Source organism: Carassius auratus, chromosome 30, assembly GCF_003368295.1.
Source record: "Carassius auratus strain Wakin chromosome 30, ASM336829v1, whole genome shotgun sequence".
In the NCBI taxonomy this organism is placed as follows: Eukaryota; Metazoa; Chordata; class Actinopteri; order Cypriniformes; family Cyprinidae; genus Carassius; species Carassius auratus.
The window spans coordinates 13,040,653-13,060,940 of NC_039272.1; the positions used below are offsets into that span (position 1 = coordinate 13,040,653).

At 34.7% G+C, this 20,288-nt stretch overlaps 1 protein-coding gene across 2 annotated transcripts; it reads left to right on the forward strand.

Annotated features, from left to right (window-relative positions):
* Nucleotides 1–143: 143 nt before the first annotated feature.
* Nucleotides 144–20,282, forward strand: myo1hb (myosin IHb). Of its 2 annotated transcripts, none has more exons than XM_026211470.1 (32): nucleotides 144–693; nucleotides 8,147–8,308; nucleotides 8,727–8,842; nucleotides 9,187–9,385; nucleotides 9,513–9,593; nucleotides 9,671–9,850; nucleotides 9,934–10,032; nucleotides 10,150–10,263; nucleotides 10,409–10,480; nucleotides 10,701–10,820; nucleotides 10,939–11,006; nucleotides 11,409–11,514; nucleotides 11,647–11,727; nucleotides 11,811–11,902; nucleotides 13,208–13,302; nucleotides 13,387–13,433; nucleotides 13,528–13,608; nucleotides 13,846–13,951; nucleotides 14,049–14,166; nucleotides 14,318–14,431; nucleotides 14,553–14,629; nucleotides 14,748–14,816; nucleotides 14,900–14,984; nucleotides 15,495–15,657; nucleotides 15,766–15,849; nucleotides 15,927–16,020; nucleotides 16,135–16,190; nucleotides 17,479–17,614; nucleotides 17,934–18,004; nucleotides 18,220–18,317; nucleotides 18,439–18,538; nucleotides 18,730–20,282. In XM_026211470.1, exons 1-32 carry the CDS (start codon nucleotides 673–675, stop codon nucleotides 18,754–18,756), a joined length of 3,132 nt encoding a protein of 1,043 aa, XP_026067255.1. In that variant the 5' UTR covers nucleotides 144–672; the 3' UTR covers nucleotides 18,757–20,282. The 2 variants fall into 2 exon arrangements, with proteins under 2 accessions (XP_026067255.1, XP_026067256.1); XM_026211471.1 differs by lacking the exon at nucleotides 144–693 and adding an exon at nucleotides 7,107–7,167.
* The last annotated feature ends 6 nt before the right edge of the window (nucleotides 20,283–20,288 follow it).

Consider the following 20,288-nt stretch of genomic DNA (forward strand, 5'->3'; position numbering starts at 1 on the left):
ACCAAGGTTTAAAAACAAAAAAAGGGTTGTTTGATCATTTTATAGCTATAGGTTAAAAACTCACAACATTAATACCTTTAAAAAGGTTAATACTACTGTTAGATATTAAACACAGCAAAAATGAGAATTAATATATTATTAAGTACAACCCTCAAGTATTGCCCAAAATGTACAGTTAGTAATTCTGATGTACATTAATATTATCTTGACATTAACAGGTTCTATAAATAGGTTTAAAATGACACCGCAATAATGATTTTGAGTTACTTCATTCGACTTTTACAAACATAAATAAATACGATTACATTTAAAAACAAATCACACTGTATATTAAGATCACAATCCTGTGTAGTCTGCCTTGAGCATTTGGGAATGAGGCCAATCGCAAACTAAAAAAAAGAAAGAAAAAAGAAAAGAAAAATAGGACACTACGACAGCCCATGTAGAGCATGTTTCATATAGTGGGATGTCCATAAATCCAGGTGATGCAGCCATAATAAGCTGTGTCCCACTTCAACTCTTCTTGGACCTTTTATTTTCTAACGCTGGACACCATCGCACATACAGTGCGCTACACCTCTCTGCACCACTGGCACTGCCCCATTCTCTCTCGGGACTTTCAATTCAAACAAACCAAACAGGACGCAAATTTTGTCTTGCTCTCATCAAAATATGTACTGCCTGAACTCTAAGGTAAGATGCACCAACTGTGTATAGCAGCGCTTTTGCTCTGGAGAGAGTTTGATGCTTATTTCTTGACACTGGACTGTTGACCTTAACCTATATTAGATGAGTCATACATAATTATTTGTTCGGTAATGGATAATCAAAATTGTATTAGTCTATCTATCTATCTATCTATCTATCTATCTATCTATCCTGACAAACTAATATACTTTTTTATAATTGCTGAACACAGCATGGCATACATGTTTACAATTTTCACTTGAAAATTACAAATGTAAAATACAAACGTACAGTTGGAGGCAATATCATTATTGGCAACTAAATAATTTCTTCCAATGTTTATATGATGGTCTAATAAAACATAACAACAACATGTTATCTTTGAGGGTCTACCCCATCACGGTCAGTTTAGTTCCTTTTTTATCTGAAGTGTGTTGTGTTTAGTTACAAGAGAGCATCTGTTTCACCACTGTATCGCCTTGCACCACTAACGTATAAATTAGGTCAAAGGTGTAGTCGGGGACACTAATTAGGGCTATGAATATTAACATGGCCATTTTGTGCTGCTGCGGAATTTCCGATCTCGAGCTGTGCGAATCATTTTACAGTTACACCATGTGCATTTCAGAATTTATTTTTATAGCCATGTGTAGGACACGATTGTGGGAGTTAGTTTACCTTTGGAATCCTGTCTCCGGCGAAGATTTTGGATTAGTCTTTCATAAAACTCCGAACAAAATAGTTTTAAAATAGCAAACTGTGGTACCATTTCTTCCAAATACAGCAACGTTTCACATACAACAAACTAAGTTCAACCAATGATGTGAGTTTTGAGGCGGGACTATCTGTTGGTCTACCCAATGTTTGATGACTAGAAAACATTTTTTGAAACAGCAGGTAATGTTAGGTGTGTTCGGAGGTGCTATATTGCCAAAAAAAAAAAAAAAAAAAAAAACTAAATAAAATAATAATAATCATAATAATCATAATAATAATAATAATAATAATAATAATAATAATAATAATAAATTAAAAATAACCAAAATAGGGCTCTATTTATTTATTTTACTTATTTCTGTCTTTTTTTGCTAAACATACTTTAAACTATATTTTGAAAGAATATGAAAAACCAAACAGTATTTTCCCCCTACTATCAAATTCAGTGTGGACCAGCAACTGTTTGGTTATCTAGATTCTTCCAAATATCTTCTTTTGTGTGCAGCACAAGAAAGAAATTAATATAGTTTTGGGACAAAATGTAAGAGAATAAACAATGACAGAAATTAAATTTTAGGGTGAACTATCCCTTCAATTACAGTCAGCAGCATGTAGCGTACTATCCCTTTAAAGGGTTACTCCACCCCAAAATGAAAATTTTGTCATTAATCACTTACCCCCATATCATTCCAAACCTGTAAAAGCTCAGTTAATCTCCTTTCATTCCTCCATTCGGAATTGTTGAATAAATTTGTTATTTTTGTTTTCTTCATGTACAAAAAGTATTCTAAGTAAAGGGTGGCCTTGAACTCGGGTCACTTGTGTCAAAATCTTTCATCACATCTTTTACACACTCCGCTACTGATATTAGAAATAAATGGACATCTTTTCCAGTGCTGTTTATCGCAGCATTGGTGGGCGGAGTTAATGTAAATAGTCTCTTCCAACAAATTATGTTATTTATTTATATAATATTGTAATATTTTTATTATTCATTATCTTTGAAATAAACTGTACTGTATAAAGCACTATAGAGATAAAGGTGAATTAATTTGACTTGATCGGAAACGTTCTGTAGAGATTAAAGTACAATTTATGTCCTACTTGCGACATTGTTTTTAGATAGCGATAGTTTGTAGTTTATATGTATATGTATATAAATACAAATACAAGTCTTACAAGTCTTACAGTTGGTCCACAACAAGTACGCGCAAATGTGTAATTTTTTTAACAGCTACAGAAAATGAATAAAAATGGACAGACTTCAATTGAGTGGTTTTGCAAAAAGAAAGTTAAAGACAGACAAGGACGCTAGACGTTTAGCTTAAATTCAAAATGTTCCAGGGATCGAAAGTTTTTTTTAAAACGAGTGAAGAATGAGCTCAGGACGACAATGACACAGAAGCGATCCCTGTTTACCATTTAAAACATTATCATCTCCGGCCGCGATAGGGCGCTCTATGCTGCTCAGTGCTCCTGTAGTCTACCACTGAACACATAGAGCGCCCTCTCGCGGCTGTAGACGGTAATGTTTTCTCTTGGTTCTTGGTTCTAAATAAATGCGACTTATAGTCCAGTGCGACTTATGTTTTTTTCCTTGTCATGACGTATTTTTGGACAGATGTGACTTATACTTAGGTGCGACTTATAGTCCGAAAATACAGGGAAAAGTTAATAAATTACATTTGAGAAATCACCTTAATTATGTCTGAATACCACACTGTCTTAATACGGCCCTGCATGGTGTTGATGTCTTGTGAAGACATCTCTACAATATTATGAAAAATTCCACTTTATTTGAAGGATATACTTGGAGAAAACGGTAAGATTTTCATGTTTTTAAAATAATTTGTAAATGACACGCACTACAATAAACATAGGCCTATATTTTTCCACAAAATAGCTTAAAGATGTTCATCTTATCAGCAAAATGGCATTAACTTAATTTAATTAGAATTTTTTAAAACAGTTGAAATATTATTGGGCCAGTGGAAATGAATGAGATCAACTCTAAATTATTATTCTGATGACTATTTTAAACATTTTTTATGGTTATTTTAATATATTTATTATAAAACAAGGATACCAGATGATTTTTAGCAATAAAAATTAATGTGTATGGCACAAATGGCATTTATAGTCCATATATCATCTGTCCTTACTACCTTCGACAGTGTTAAACAAGGTGTCATGTAGATGGGAATATGCATAGAAATAATGTGCAGATGAGGTTATGCATAATAAAACTAGGTGTTGTAAGCTCCATATATGGTAATTTTGCACTATATCCTCTAAGTAATTTTTGTGCAGGTATGCATGGTTTTATAAATCTGAAAACTTTTGACAGTACTCAAAATCTAGCTTGTGTGCCTATGTACACTTTTAGGATGAAATCTACGGAGAGTTTTATAAATGAGACCCCAGCTAATAGTGTTTACACAGTGACATTGACCATTACCTGATTTCATTTAGAGTCAGCTGATGAATGAAAATGTACATCTCAAGACATGAAATTTGAAACTAATTACATGAGTGATGAGTGGGGCATCTGAACCTAAACATTGCCTAAGGAAGGCTAGTACTTACACACCTTTACAGTAATGAGGTTCCATCAGAGCCTCAACTGACTGTCCCAGCAGTCAGAGTGATTACACATCCATCAGTTTGTAAAAATGAAATAGAGGCAATTTTACACCAAATGGGCTATGAGCCATGGGCCTTGTGTTGGTGAGTGGGTAGTAATTAGCAGAAAACAGATCCATCTAATCAAAGATCAGTAACTAGACTCCAACAATGTAATTTTGTGCAGAAGAAGACAGGTAGGAGGGGAGGAAGCAGGGTTTTAGCTCAGGTTTCCACAGCCTTGTGTTACACATGGTGGGGCAGTGGCCTCTAAGGAGAGGCGCTGAATGAGATCCTCTCTTGCCGCCCCTCCATGAATCATTCAGCATCTTGGAGCAGACCGTGAGCTGAGTTTAGTAGGGGTGCTTAAACAGAAATAAATTCATGAGAACAAGAGATGGAAGGATGTGTGATAGAGAAGAAGGGTGAGAAAGAAAAAGCGAGTTGATCAGAACCGAATGTGAAGTGGATCAGTCTAGATGTGTCTTTTGCTGGCCTGAGTTTCCATCATGCTGTGGCAAACTGGGCACTAAAGGCCCTTTAAACTCCTGAGCTAAACTTCATCTCTTTTGGAAAAAGCAATGGATGCTGAGGTAATTCAGGAATATTTCATATACTTTTGTCTGTGGAGAAAGCTGCTGAAGTAATGTATTAAAATTTAAATACTCATGAGCTGTGTTCATTTTTTTGTTTTATTTAGCCTGGTGTGTGGATATATATATATATATATATATATATATATATATATATATATATATATATATATATATATATATATATATATATATATATATATATATTTATACAAAAAAATTATCACAGCTCATGAGTATTTCAATTTTACTACATTAGTTCAGTTACATATATATATATATATATATATATAATTATATAATTTATTATTATTATTATTATTATGTAAGTTCCTCTTCTTAAAAAAATTTGATTTATTATATTTTATGAAATTAATATTGTAAATATATAAATTAATAATATATATATAAAAATTACTACAAAATGACTGGGAGATTTTACTGTATTCTTTTATTATTTCCATTTTGGAAAAAAGTAAAAAACATTGTTTTAAGGAAAAATTGAGTTGTCATTAATAGTCTTCCAAAAAAGAAAAAAATGTTCAAATTCAGATTTAGACTTTAAGCAGCAAAATGTTTCATGTTTTTGTGTAGTGGCTGTTATAGAAGAATGTGGGCCAGTGACCAATGATGAGCTCTAGCTCTTTCCGAAGTCTCAAGCCATACTGTGAGCTGAGCACTGGGATCCAGTGACATACTGGAGTTTTGGGACAATAGAATGGCCTCTCAGATGATGGTCAGTTAGCCAGATAGGCTTTCCTTCTCCATTAAAATCAGCTTTAATGTCTCAGTGACTCACTTGGAAATACAGCAGGATGTATCTAATAACAGTGACACCGAAGTGGAAATCTAAGTCATCCTGTAAATTAACTTTTCATTTTTTCCAATTCAGACCTGATCAGTTTTAAATATATATATATATATATATATATATATATATATATATATATATATATATATATATATATATATATATATATATATAAATCTTATCATTCTTAACTACACACAATGGTAGCAAGAATAGTATATATAATATTTATGTGTATATATTATTATATTCATTATTTTATATATTATGTTATATTGTAATTTTATAGTTTTTGCAGTTTTATATAAATATTCAGATGCAGATTGCAATCAAGTAATGGTAAAGTTAAAAAAGCTAAGTTTAAAGTTAAGATCATGATTGTCTTTTAAAGGGATGCACTACATGACATGCTGTGTGTAATGAGAGAAGAACATTGACAGACTGCCAGAGGCATGGCTTCCCCTCTTGGTTCTGGTTTAAGTGATAGACAGGACTCAAGTGTGATGCCAGCTTTATCTTTCAGAGCATTTCCGCTTTTGTGGTACACAAATGACTGGCAGCTAACTTAGTGCCTTTTATTTTAGTAATGTTAACTGTTTAACCATCTGAAGCCTGACTTATGAAATAATCATAAAAATATATTTGTTATTTTTTTACTAAAAAGTTTGGTGAACACTTACAAAATATTAAATAAATGAAAGTTGTGGTTTTATTTAAAATTATATTTGATTCATTTGTACATATATGATGCATGAATCATATATGATGTAGGATAACATCCTCTGTTTTAATCATAGACCCAGACTGAGCAAAAATGTGACATTTGGTACATTTGCTGATATCTATATGGCCAAAAAGTAAAATGAAATTTTGGTAACTAAATTGTAATATGATTGTAAATAAATGAGATATTTAAAACAGTCTAGCAGACTACTTCAAGTGCATGTAAATAAGTTGTCACTCTATATCTCCCATTAATATGTCTCAAAGTGATATTTAAAGTTTTAAGTAGCCTGTTTTATGATCAAAGCTCTGTTTCTTATTGTGAAGGGAAAAACATATAATGCAAAACAGTACAATGGTGATTTAGAAATGTTTCTATGTATCAAATATGAAACAGTATGGCTTTACAAGTAATCACAACTGGAAAATTCCGAAAAGGATGTATTTTCTAATGAATTGTGAATTTACTGTACTCATGTGGTTTCAGATGGTGTGCCTTTTGAAATAAGATTTTATTAATCATGTTTGTGTGTGTGAGGAAGAAAGAGAGAAGGAGTGTGTGTTCCATCTGTTCTTGGAGGTAAATCAAACATCGGTAGCAGCAGACAGGAATAGTTCCTTTTTGTATGAGAGTTTTCGCATGACCTTGCCCCAAATACCATCCCATGACAGGAACGGAACCGTGTAATCTCGGATAGAAATAGATCTGCCCTCAGGTTTAAGGGAACCAAGATAGGACAAACCTACGCTGAGCTGAGCTTTTCAGGATGCTAGACAATAAATCCAGAATGATTTCTGTTTCAGACAGATGTTTCTTGACACACACATACACACAGACCCCCGCTTCCTTCGCAAACTTTTTATTAATGACTTCCCATGGTGGACGTGGTGAGTGTGATATGACAGCGTTTCCTGTTGTACTTGAAATAATCACAGATGCTCTTTACAAAACTGGATAAGATCACACACACAGTTCCCACATCAGTACTCAGAGAAACACTCACTGCGTCGAAGGTAAGGGCTCCCAAATTTTCATATGAATGTTTTAGATCAAATGTTAAAATATATAACTAATGGTGTAATACAGCTCACTGTGCTGTGTCTCTTAGCAAATCAACTGCGTAACTGTGCCTCAGCTTTTTATAAAAAAGTTTAGTAGTACAATGACTACAATGAATAATATGTTAAACTGAGAATCACAGTGTTTCTGCAACTTAACTTTTTTTTTAACAAATCCTTCTCTTTGGTAAAAAAAAGAGAAGAATAAGTAAACCAATTTAGCCTTAATATATTTGTGTACATATTTATGCAATGTAAAAGCATTTTTACAGACATTTAGTTTCAAAACCATATATATATATATATATATATATATATATATATATATATATATATATATATATATATATATATATATATACTTATTTACTGTAAATCTTTCACCAAATGTGGTGGAAGGTACAGTAAGCTAACCACAATTATTTCTTCCTTTAAAAATTACAAACTTTTTTTTTTTTACAGTGATATTTAGGGCCGTGTACTTCTTTCAAAACACAACTTCAGAGGACATATGATTTTATCAATGCATGAAAACAATATCCTTCCGGTTTGTCAAGAGCGGCGTGGATCCTGCCATTCTCAGTGTTGATTGATGAACGTCCCTTTGACAGATTGTGCAGAAAAACATTTTAGATTAGATAGAGGCTGTGCTCAGACGATTCATGACATGTTGTTGACAGGATTTGTTCAAGGCCACATCTGAAATGATATATTATTAGATGTAAGGTGATGTAAAAACGCCAGAGTGAAAGAAAGTCGGTAATTTCTGTTCATTTGTAGCAATTACTGTTCAACATATACAATTGCAAGATTTTATGCAGTAATTATCCTGAAGAATATAAATAATCGAAGTAAAACAAATAGGTGTATATTTTCAAGCAACTTCTAATGCTGATCAACTTCTTTCTTTCTTTTGTGTGTCTGTGATTAACAGAGTTTAGAGGAGCGCTGCCAGCGGATCCTGCAGGGTATGGAGGGGTCTTTGACAGCTCGGGATCGGGTGGGCATTCAGGACTTTGTTCTCCTGGACGCCTACACCAGTGAGACAGCATTTATGGACAACCTCAGAAAACGTTTTAATGAGAACCTCATATATGTGAGTCCTGCATCCACTCATATGACCTCTTAGATTAGACTGCAGGCAATGCAATATCCAGTATCACAGTTACTTTCATTGTTGAGACGGGGAGAGAATAATGTGGACTCTCATGCTGAACACAGGTCAATGCACACAGCTAGTCTACTAAGTGAAAGTGTTCTCTATACATCTAATTTGCTTTATTGCAGCGACTGGAAACTCACTTAACTGATGATTCAGCACAGAGGTATTTTCTATTTAAGGTCATCAAGGGCAACGTACAAGGATAAACAACCTCCTAAATGAAACTGCTGAGACAGTTGTATTTTCTTATGATCCTTCTTTTAGACCAGATTGTTCATATTTGTAACTCAGTACTTTGTTGAGGCTAAATACTGGCTTTTAACTTTTTCTGAAATCTTTGTTATTCTATTAGACCTACATTGGGACCCTCTTGGTGTCAGTTAATCCATATAAGGAGTTGAGTATCTATACCAAGAAACAAATGGACATTTATATGGGGGTCAACTTTTTTGAGCTGCCTCCTCATATGTAAGTCTGCATACAATCTTCATGGTAAAAAGCTTTTTACTTTAGCTTTATAAATAATGGTGACTGTACATGGCTTGCCTATACACAGGTTCAAATGTCTGGGGTCAGTATTATAATATTTCAGAATATTACAGTTTTTTTTTGTATTTTTCTAATAAATTCAGACTTTTTAAGCATTAAAAATATTTCAAAAACATTAAAAAATGGTACTGACCCAAAACCTTTGAAGATCACTGTATACATACTTTATACATATATTTATTTTTTAAAGAACATTGATGTTGATAAAACGTTTTTTTTTTTTTAAAACATGTAGTTTAAGAGTTATTTTTCTGACCTCTCAGCTTTGCACTTGCTGACAATGTTTACCGGACAATGATTAGTGAAACCAACAACCACTTCATCCTCATTTCTGGTGAAAGTGGCGCAGGCAAGACGGAGGCCTCTAAGAAAGTCCTGCAGTTTTATGCAGTGTGCTGTCCCAGCACTAGACTCTTGGACAATGTGAGAGATCGGCTACTTCTTTCCAATCCGGTGCTGGAGGTCAGAATACAAGCTTTTTGTCTGAAATGATCCATTGAAAACGTTGCTATATTCTGAATGCATATGCTCAAAGTGTTGCAAAGTATCATGTAAAATAATATTGATGCTGAGTGTTTTATATCTCCAGGCTTTTGGAAATGCCAAAACCCTGAAAAATGACAACTCGAGTCGATTTGGAAAGTACATGGACATACAGTTTGACCATCAGGTAAAGTCCAATTTAAACAGAAGTAGAAAAATGGGCAGCATTGATTACGAATGTAAACAAATGCTTTTATCTTCCAGGGTGCAGCAGTTGGTGGCCACATCTTAAGCTACTTACTGGAGAAGTCAAGGGTGGTCCACCAAAATCATGGAGAAAGGAACTTCCACATCTTCTATCAGTTAGTTGAGGGAGGGGAGGATGAGCTTCTCCGCTGGCTTGGCCTGGAGCGAAACTGTCAGAAATACCGCTATCTTATTCAGGTGAGAAGCGCAGATAGATGCATAGACATGTCAGAGCCATAAAGCATATTCATTTTATTGTTCAAAATTGATTTTCTGGACAGGGAGAATGTGCCAAAGTGAGCTCCATCAATGACAAGAGTGACTGGAAAACCGTACAGAAAGCTCTTACTATCATTGAGTTTAGTGAAAAGGATATAGAGGTAAGAGGTTATCAATCTCAGATTGATTGGAGTTAGGGCATGTTAATTGGACTTTTTGTCCAGAAGGCTGCTTTTTAGAAAGAGAAGTCATTGTTTAATATGTTTGGTCTTTTTTAGCATCTGTTTGCAATTATTGCCAGTGTCCTTCATCTCGGCAATGTTCATTTTGAGGCCAGTGCCCATGGTTATGCCACATTAAACAGCAGTGCAGAAGTACACTGGCTGTCAAAGGTACTCTCCACCAACACTTTTATCAGGTTTTCATTATGCATTAGAAGTTTTACGGTCTAAACTGTAATGCCAATTTTGACCTCTTAGTTTTTTTTTTGCAAACCATTTATCTCTCTTTCCTTTCTTTATGATTTATTTTTGTCAGTTATTGGGCATCCCCTCAAACATGTTACAGGAGGGTTTAACTCACAGAAAGATTGAAGCCAAAGGAGAAGAGGTGAGACTTTTAAGACACATGAATTGTTGCACAAAAAAAAGCATGTTTTACATTCACATTGCTATACAGAGTTATTATTAAATTATAAATGAATGTAAATGCAAAATGATTTTAAACAGTTGTTTTAGAGATGGAATATTAAGGAAGGTTTTTTATTTATTTATTTGTACATTTCCTGGACTTAAGAAATCCATGATTATGTAGTATTGATCCTTTTCAGGTTCTAAGCCCTTTCACCGCGGATCATGCAAAGTATGCCAGAGATGCACTAGCCAAAGCCATCTATGGACGCACATTCTCATGGCTTGTTAATAAGATCAATGAATCGTTGGCAAATAAGGTATGCATGATTACATGCAATTGACAAATTCTGCTGGTTTTTATAATGGTTTATAAAATACAGGAATTAGTTGACGAATCATTAAGTTATCCATCTATTTATAATATGTATGATGCAGGATTCAACCAGAAAGACGGTGATTGGACTGCTTGACATCTATGGATTTGAAGTGTTTGACGTGAACAGGTGACCAGTCATACACACTCACTGTAAACATTTATTGTAATAGTTTCCTTCAAGAAAACTCTTAAAAGGGGTTAATGAGTTAACAAAACCAATTTGTAACCTTTTTATCAATATAGTGTCAGAACAAGCCCTCTAGTCACAAATAAATGGGCCATCTATCATTTAAAAGGGGTCAGTAAGGTTTAACAAGGATGCATTCATTTGATCGTAAATTAACAGTAAAGACATGATGTTCCAGAAAATGTCTGTTTGAAATACCACTTTCTATTCATCAATAAGTACATCACAGTTTCCACAAAAATATAAAGCAGCACAACTGTTATCAACATTGATAATAGATAGATATATTTTTGATGGATTGATATTTACCACATGCATGATTACTGGTGCTTTTCTCCTCAGTTTTGAACAGTTCTGCATAAACTTCTGCAATGAAAAGCTTCAGCAGCTTTTCATCCAGCTCACCCTCAAATCAGAGCAGGAGGAGTATGAGATGGAGGGAATCGAGGTGAATATTTTCAATACATACAGCATTTGTTACACTTACAGAAAGTAGTTTATGTAAATGCTTTGGGACACAGATTTGCCTCACCTTGTGTTTTAGCGTATTTGCATATTTTCCCATATTGACATTTTTCAGTGGGAGCCAGTGCCATACTTTAACAACAAGATCATCTGTGACCTGGTGGAAGAGAAACATAGAGGCATCATATCAATACTGGTACGTGGAACTGATTCAAGCTGACGTGCACATTAAGACGTGATTATGTCACAGTCTTTATGTCTTGTGTGCCGCAATTAAAGGATGAGGAATGTTTGCGTCCTGGAGAAGCCACAGATTTTACATTCCTGGAGAAGCTAGAGAAGAAGATGTGCGGTCACCCTCATTTTGTCACGTGGGTAGCTTTTCACTTCAAACTGACTTAATTCTGGTATTTCAATGCTATCATATCACTAGATGATTTTATTCATTTTATGACTCTTTTATGGGCATTGTAGGCTTTTGTGGACTGTCCAATCCTGTTCCTGAACGACCACCTTCCAGCAGAGTTTATCTAAAGTACTAATTAAACCATCTAATTCAAGGTTTTCAGAATCACTTAAAACTTCCAAGCTGGCGTGTTGGAGCCAAACTCTGCAGGAAGGCGACCCTCCCGGAGCAGGAAAATCCCTAAGAATATTAAGAGCTATTTTTTATAGATACTGAATGCATGTTGCTTCCATTAATACTGATATTAAAATCCTAGTCCTCAGCTAAAACCTGCAAGGTTTTAAATCCAGACATGACTAAGTTGTGAATATACTAGCTAGACAGACTCATGGGTGTCAGGATCTTGGCAAGGAGGAACTCAGGTGCAGACAGGATTTACAACACAAACAGGTTTATTCACAAAAAGGGGAAAAATAAAAACCCACGAGGGGGAAAACAAGGGCTAGGGTAAACACTAAATAATTCTACAAAACACAATAAACAAGGCAAACAAAGACACTGAACACTAACTACAAATAAACACTCACAGTAATACAAAACACTTCTTCAGGAACAATCGTAGCTGTGGAATAATCTCAGACAAGGTACAAACACAAATGTTAGGGAACAAATCTCAATGAACCGACGCAAGACAGAGCACACTTGGAGACCTAAATAGGGGAAACAATCAAGACACGACAGGTGGCACAGATGGGACAATCAAGACACGACTAGGTTAACAAGGGGGGCGGAGCAAGGGAACGAGACAACACAAGCACATGGCCCAAAGACAAGGCCATGCGCTTGTACACAAAACACGGGTCTGTCATGATCCTGCCTCAAGACTAGGAAAAATCAAGGACACGAGGGCAGAATCATGACAATGGGCATCTATTGAAATGAAAAGAACCACCAAAATGTCAATATCTGTGGCACTAATGTGTCTGTAAAACATGTTTTTGGTCTGCTCAATTTATAATGTCACGAGACAATGATTTTTATCAGGCTTTTTTAAGGCTTTTTTAAGCTTTTTTAAATTATTGAGTTATTTTTTTATTTTATCCAATGTTTATATTTATTATATTGTTTGTTATTCTGCGTCTGCCATAAAATAGCCTGTAAAGATGTTATGGCAATGCATTTAATTACCCAACAACAGCTAAAACCTTCAAATGCAAACTAGACTTGAAGTGCTGCGAAGCATTGTATTCACTTATTTTCTAAATTTCAGGCACAAATTGGCTGACCAGAAAACACGCAAGACGCTTGAACGAGGGGATTTTCGACTTCTACACTATGCCGGAGAAGTTACATACTCAGTTGTTGGTAAATTTCATTTAATGCAAACAGTCTAAAGACAATTGTTTAAAACAGTTCCTTATCTTGATCTCTGTGGTTTCCTCATGTCAGGATTTCTTGACAAAAATAATGATCTTCTGTACAGAAACATTAAAGAGGTAAGACGTTTCGCCACAGCATGCATTCTCTCTTGGCCTGACATAACTAAAACAATAAAAGACATAAATGGAAAATTTTTTGTTTTCCTTAAAGGTCATGCGACAGTCTAAGAACAGTATTATACAGCATTGCTTCCATACCATTGAACCTGACGGCAAGAAAAGACCTGAGACGGTACAGTGAAAGATGTTTAAATAGACACTTCTCTCGCTCTCTTTCTCTCTATAATGTATTCCTAATGTAAATGTTCAGGCTATGAGAAAACTAATTTGCAGACTGTTTGAGTATAGTTTTAGTTAAGTGTCATTATAGATGATAACCTATGAGCAAAACCTATATTTAAGTTATGACAGCACTTTATTCATGTACAGGAATCAAAAATACATTTTTGACCAGGTCTTTTTTTAACAGGTAGCCACCCAGTTTAAGAGCAGCCTTGCAGGCCTCACTGAGATCCTCATGACAAAGGATCCATGGTATGTGCGGTGTCTGAAACCCAACCACAGTAAGCAGCCAGGTGAGCCTTTCACTTCACACCTCTGGTTAGTGGTTTTGTCTGCTGGATGTTTTACAAGTGACCTCCAGTGACCTCTCTTTCACTCGCCTAACCTCAGACCGCTTTGATGATGTCATGGTGAGACATCAAGTCAAGTACCTGGGGTTAATGGAGCACCTGAGAGTCAGGCGTGCTGGATTTGCTTATAGGAGAAGATACGAGGTCTTCCTGAAAAGGTGCATTTGCATTGTGTGTTTTCATTATAACTTTAAATGTCTTTCATGCCTTTGCATGTGCATTCAGTTAATGTTGCTTTGAACTTATCTTCTCACTACTTTACACCTGCAAACATGTGAGAAACCTCGAAGCTTATCTTATATCTATCAGATATAAGGCTCTATGTCCTGACACATGGCCACACTGGAAGGGGACACCAGCAGAGGGAGTTCAGCGACTCATCAAACACCTTGGCTACAAACCAGACGAGTACAAGATGGGAAGGTACAAACTATACCGGCTACTGCTACTGTATGATACTGTGTTGTTCTTCTAGGAACAGAAAAATATCTGTTTTCTGTTTCCTGAAATACTTTTTTTTTCAACTTTTTCTAATTTTTCTAAGGACAAAAATCTTCATTCGCCATCCCAGGACTCTTTTTGCCACTGAAGATGCGTTTGAGATCTGCAAGCATGAATTAGGTAAGGCCCCAGTAACATCTGACAAAAGAAGACCGTCATTCCCTGAAGGCTTCGTGATGATCCTTGCAATGTCAGCTTTGACCTGATTGGTTGGTGCCACCAATCTCTTTTGTTACAGCGACAAGAATCCAGGCCAAATACAAAGGCTATAGGGTGAAAGGAGAATACCAAAGGCAGAGGGAAGCAGGTATTGCTCTTTTGTGGTTTAAAATTCTACAGATACTTACGAAAACCATACATAAAACATCACTCTTAATTCATTTTTAACAGCTACCAAGATTGAGACATGTTGGCGGGGCCTTCAGGCCAGAAAAGAAAGGGAAAGGAGAGCCTGGGCTGTCAAAGTCATCAAGAAGTGATCTATCTATCTATCTATCTGTCTATCCATCTGTCTGTCTATATTAATGTATTCATGTGATTGAGTGACAGTAAAGATTTATAATGTTACAAAAGGTTTCCATTTCAATTTTATTTATTTTTTTACTTTCGCTTCATAAAATAATTTTAATAAAAAACAAAAAGTATTACAGTTTCCATTTAAAAATAAGGAATAGTTCACCCAAAAATTAAATTTGTTTTATTTTTCATTTACCCACAAAGTGGTTGCCCACATTCTTCAAAATATATTATTTTGTGTTCAACTGAAGAAAGATATTCAAACAGTTATGGAAAAACTTCAGGGTGAGTAAATGACAACAGAATTTTAGTTTTTGGGTGAGCTATTCCTGTAAGTTTTTTTTTTTATATATATATATTTTTTTTTTATTTTTTTTTTTTACAATATTACTAATTTTACTTTATTTTTTGTTTTTTGTCGCATATAAATGCAACATATTTTATGACATCTTTTTTCAACATCCTGCAGGTTTATTAAGGGCTTCATGAACAGGAATCAACCTGTCAGCATGGACAACTCTGAGTATCTGGCCTTTGTCAGACAGAGCTACCTCACTCGACTCAAAGACAATCTGCCAAAATCAGTATTGGACAAAACCAGCTGGCTAACTCCTCCACCCATAATGCAAGAGGTATTCCATATATTATATCCATGCAAAGTTTTCTTTTCCCTTTTCTTCTAGCTGAAAGTGATTTTTTCACTGTAATGAAAATATATATTGTAATAAATGCATTTATAGGCCTCAGTGCTCTTGCGTAAGTTGCACACACGTCTCCTCGTACGGAAGTATGTTCGAGGGATCAATGCACAGAAGAAGGTGCAGGTAAAAAAAATGTCTGAAAGTTTATTTTCACACTTTATTCACTGGCTGGAATTTACAGTTACAAAATCTATTTTCAGCTGCAAATTAAAGCACTGACCAGTGACATCTTCAAAGGCAGAAAAGAGAACTACCCTCAGAGCGTATGCCAACCCTTCGCTGACACTAGGATAAGTATGTTTTTTTTATGCCGCTGTTGCCATAAACATTTCAATGTGTAAATGCAAAGACCAGGTTATACCTTATGAATAAACATTATAGCAATTTGTTCATAATTTGTCTATTCAGGTGAAAAAGACATAAACTTCAAAGTCTTGCAGCTGATTTGTCCTGAGGGCATTAAGGTACATGAAACTAAAAGCAATTTACATAGGTATATACACATACATATGCATATACAGTGCCTTGTGAACATTTTCAATTTAAATTACTTTATTTCCCCCCACATTAGTCTACACTCCATAGACCATAATGCCAAAGCAAATAACAGGTTTTTAACATCTTTGCAAATTTATTAACATAAAAAACTTATTCCATTCCAATTTTATTCCATTTATCTGGGACAGTTGAAATTGAGCTCAGGAGCATTCATTTTGCTTGTAAATGTTACCACACTTTGAGTGAAGTTAACCTGTGGTAAATTCAACTGAATGGGTATGATTTGGAAAGGCAAATTTCTTAATAAAAGCACCTAAGACCCTGAGAAACGAGATTCTGTGATCTGATGAACTTCAATTCCAAACATCATGTTTGAAGGAAACCAGGCACTGTTCATCACCTTCAGAGTACCATCCCAAAAGTAAAATATGCTGGTAACAGCCTAATGCTGTGGGGCTGTTTTTCAGTGGCAGGGACTGAGGGACACATCAGAGTAGAAGAAAAGCTCAGTTAGCCCAAATATAGAGATAGCCTTAATGAAAACCCATTCCAGAGCATTCTAAACCTCAGATTGGGCAGAAGGTTCACCTTCCAACTTGACAATGACTCTAAGCACACAGCAAAAGGGGCTTATAGACAACTATGTGAATGTCTTTGAGTCGCCCAGGAAGAGCCTGGGCTTGAACCTAATCAAATATGGCTGGAGAAACCTGAAAATGTGTGTCCGCCCCCATTCAACCTGACAGAACTTGAGAGGTGAACAGGTGAGGTGAAGAATGGCAGATAATTGCTAAATGCTGATGTGCAAAGCTTGTTGCATCATACCCAAAAATACTTGAGGCTGTGAAGATGCTTCAGCTAAGTACTAGGAATACTTAGAGTACTTACGCAATGTGCTTATTTAAATTAGTATTTAAAAAAACAAAAGTTGTGACAGTTCTGTTTTTGCTTTGTCATTATAATGGATGGTCTGTAGATCAATTTGGGGGGAAATGAAGTAATTTAAAGCAGTTTGACATAAGGCTGAAACAACAAAACGTGAAACAAATGAATACTTTCACAAGGCATATATTAGCATTTGAATCCATTTATTGGATGTAAAGAAGTATCTTATTGTTTCTGTTGCAAGAATGCTTAGGGGAATTTGGGGGCTCTTTTAACTAAGAGTACAGTAGATCTGGCTGAGTTTTATTTATCAGACAGATGTTTATATCATTGGCATGGTAAACTGATGTGATATCTCACTCTACACAGTACAGTGTTCCAGTGATTAAGTATGACAGGAATGGCTTTCAGCCACGTTTCAGACAACTGATCTTCACTCAGGCCGCTGCGTATCTGGTGGAAGAGGCCAAAATCAAACAGAGGGTGAATTACAGTTCACTAAAAGGTGACATCTCAATGCCCAATAAGTAAACATCTATGATTGTGTGAAATTTGTCATCAATTTAGATTTCCACAGGCATTTTACTTAAATATATCTACTAGAAATGATCCTATTTCATTAAAAACAGTTGGCAAAGGTGTAAACATGCCACTTCATATAGTACTCTGTTTAGTTTGGACTAGGTATTTTTTTAGTAGTCTTACATTTATGTTTTACCTTTTTTTAACCTCTTGTAACATATCATTACTAAAATAGTCAAGTTGACTCCAGTTCCATATAATACTATACAAATGTTTACATGAGCAATATTTATTTTGTACAGGGGTGTCTGTCAGCGATTTAAGTGACAACTTCCTGATTCTCCATGTCACCTGTGATGACACAAAGCAAAAAGTAGGTGGTGAACAAATCTTTGTCAGGGAGTATCTGTATGAAATTACTGTCACATGGTAAATTGGAAAAACTTTTGTTTACATGCCTCAGAACAAAAAACAAAAACAAAACGTGTTCAACACGTATTATGTATATGTTTAAATATATTTGAACATGAATTGATTGACATTGAAATATACAGTATACATACATGATTGTTAAATATTCTGTTTTAGGGGGACCTGGTCTTGCAGTGCAGCTATCTATTTGAGACATTGACAAAAATCTGCATAGTGACAAAAAACCACAAGCTCATCAAAATTGTTCAAGGGAGGTGAGACATGCACAGTATTTCTATCTGAATTGCCTTGGATACTTAGTTCTGCTCAGAAAGGTAGTATTTATTGTATTTAACAAGAATGCATTACATACACTGAATTGTTGTCATTTTGTAGTGTGAGGTTTGACATCCAGCCTGGCAAAGAGGGCTTTGTTGATTTTAAGAGCAGCAGTGAATCAATGGTCTACAGAGCCAAAAATGGACACTTGATGGTGGTGAGTCCACATAATTTAATGCATACAACATAATCAATACACTAGAAGCATAAAATATATTTCAATTGTAAACTTTTTATGTGACCATTAGTAATATGCAAATAATTGTATAACACTGTTATATCTATTAAAATGATATTGATATAACTTGCATTTATTATTTTGAAGCCATTTACATTTTTATTTTGCAGGAATCTGCACGGACAAAATCTCGATGATGAAATTTCAACTCACAAACCTTCTCCACAATGGCCCGATTAATGCATTTCAGTTGAGTTTATTATATGCTTTAACTTGCCCTAAAATAACCTATACAATGGTGTTTTCCAACGGCACCAAGACATGAAAGTAGTTTTTAAGATTACGGAGACAAATTTTTTATTTTCGGGGAACTCCAGGACCAGGGTTGGGAAATACTGCTCTATGTTGTTAATGTGTGTATTCAAAGGACAAATCATGAAATATCACTATCATTTATTTAGAAAGAGTAAAGGAAAACAAACAAAACTGGTGTATTAAAATAGTTTGAATTTGATTTGTTTTGTTTATATAATATTACATTTAAATTCTCTTATTTTAGTCATTTAATATTTTCATTATAAATATCGTGTCATGATCAGTGTCATGAAAATGAGCGTTGAATTGTGTACTATTTTTTTTGTTGTTGTTATATTTAACAAAAGAAGTACTTGTTAATCCATGAAAATCTTAAAATGTAACTGTTTAGCAAAAACTTATGCATATGCATCTGTTACTCTGTCAAACAAATGTAAATGTTGTTGGTGCATTTTATTATGTTTCCAATACTGCCAAAACCTTACAACATACTGCATGCCATCTTTTGCTTTGCACTGACAAACATAACTAAAATGGTGATATGCCGAGAACACATGAGCTGCTGGCCTAATCGGAGCCCTAAGCGGAAATGTATTGTTGTGCCCCTTCCTCAAAATATTACAGAATTCATTAAAAGAAGAAGAAGAAAAATACTATAGGGGTCAAAATATAACTTTAGTTAAACATAAAGTTAATAAATTTTAATTAAATTGTATTATTTACAAATTACAATTGTAGCTCTACAGCACAAAAAAAAATCTAAATAACTAAAATTACACGCATTAAACAAATATTTGAAAAGATTACATATTATCCAAACAAACAATAATAAATTGAATCAAAAATCAACAGCAGCAGCTATTTGCAAATATAAGTGTAAATAGTATATAGAGGCTATATATACACTAAGGGCAAATAGCAATGGATTACTATTTATACTATGATAAAAAGCAGGATTTTCTGCTATTTATACTACTTATTTCAAATCATGGCAAGTAACTGCACCTCAATATTGTAGTAAATTATAAAACAGTATGCAATAATAACATATTGAGTGTAAAATGTATAGCAACTGCGATGGCGTCCCCCTTGGAGTTGGTGCCCTACGCAAACTGCATACTCTGCATAGAGGGAGCAGAGGTACTGCACATGAGCAAAACAGTGTTTGAATGTAGACAGACACAACATTCGTGTGTACTTTCAAACGTAAAATACCATGTGATGTAAGACACAGAAATGGTCATACATTGAAAATCTGTATATGGCTTTAATCATCATCATCATCATTTCTCCACATTCAATTTTGGCCCTATATAAAATGTGTGTAGCTGCTGTGGTGTTACAATACAGCAAACATGGCATCTGTATAATGTTCAACTTCATGTAATCAAGATAATAATTATGTAGCTTGCAT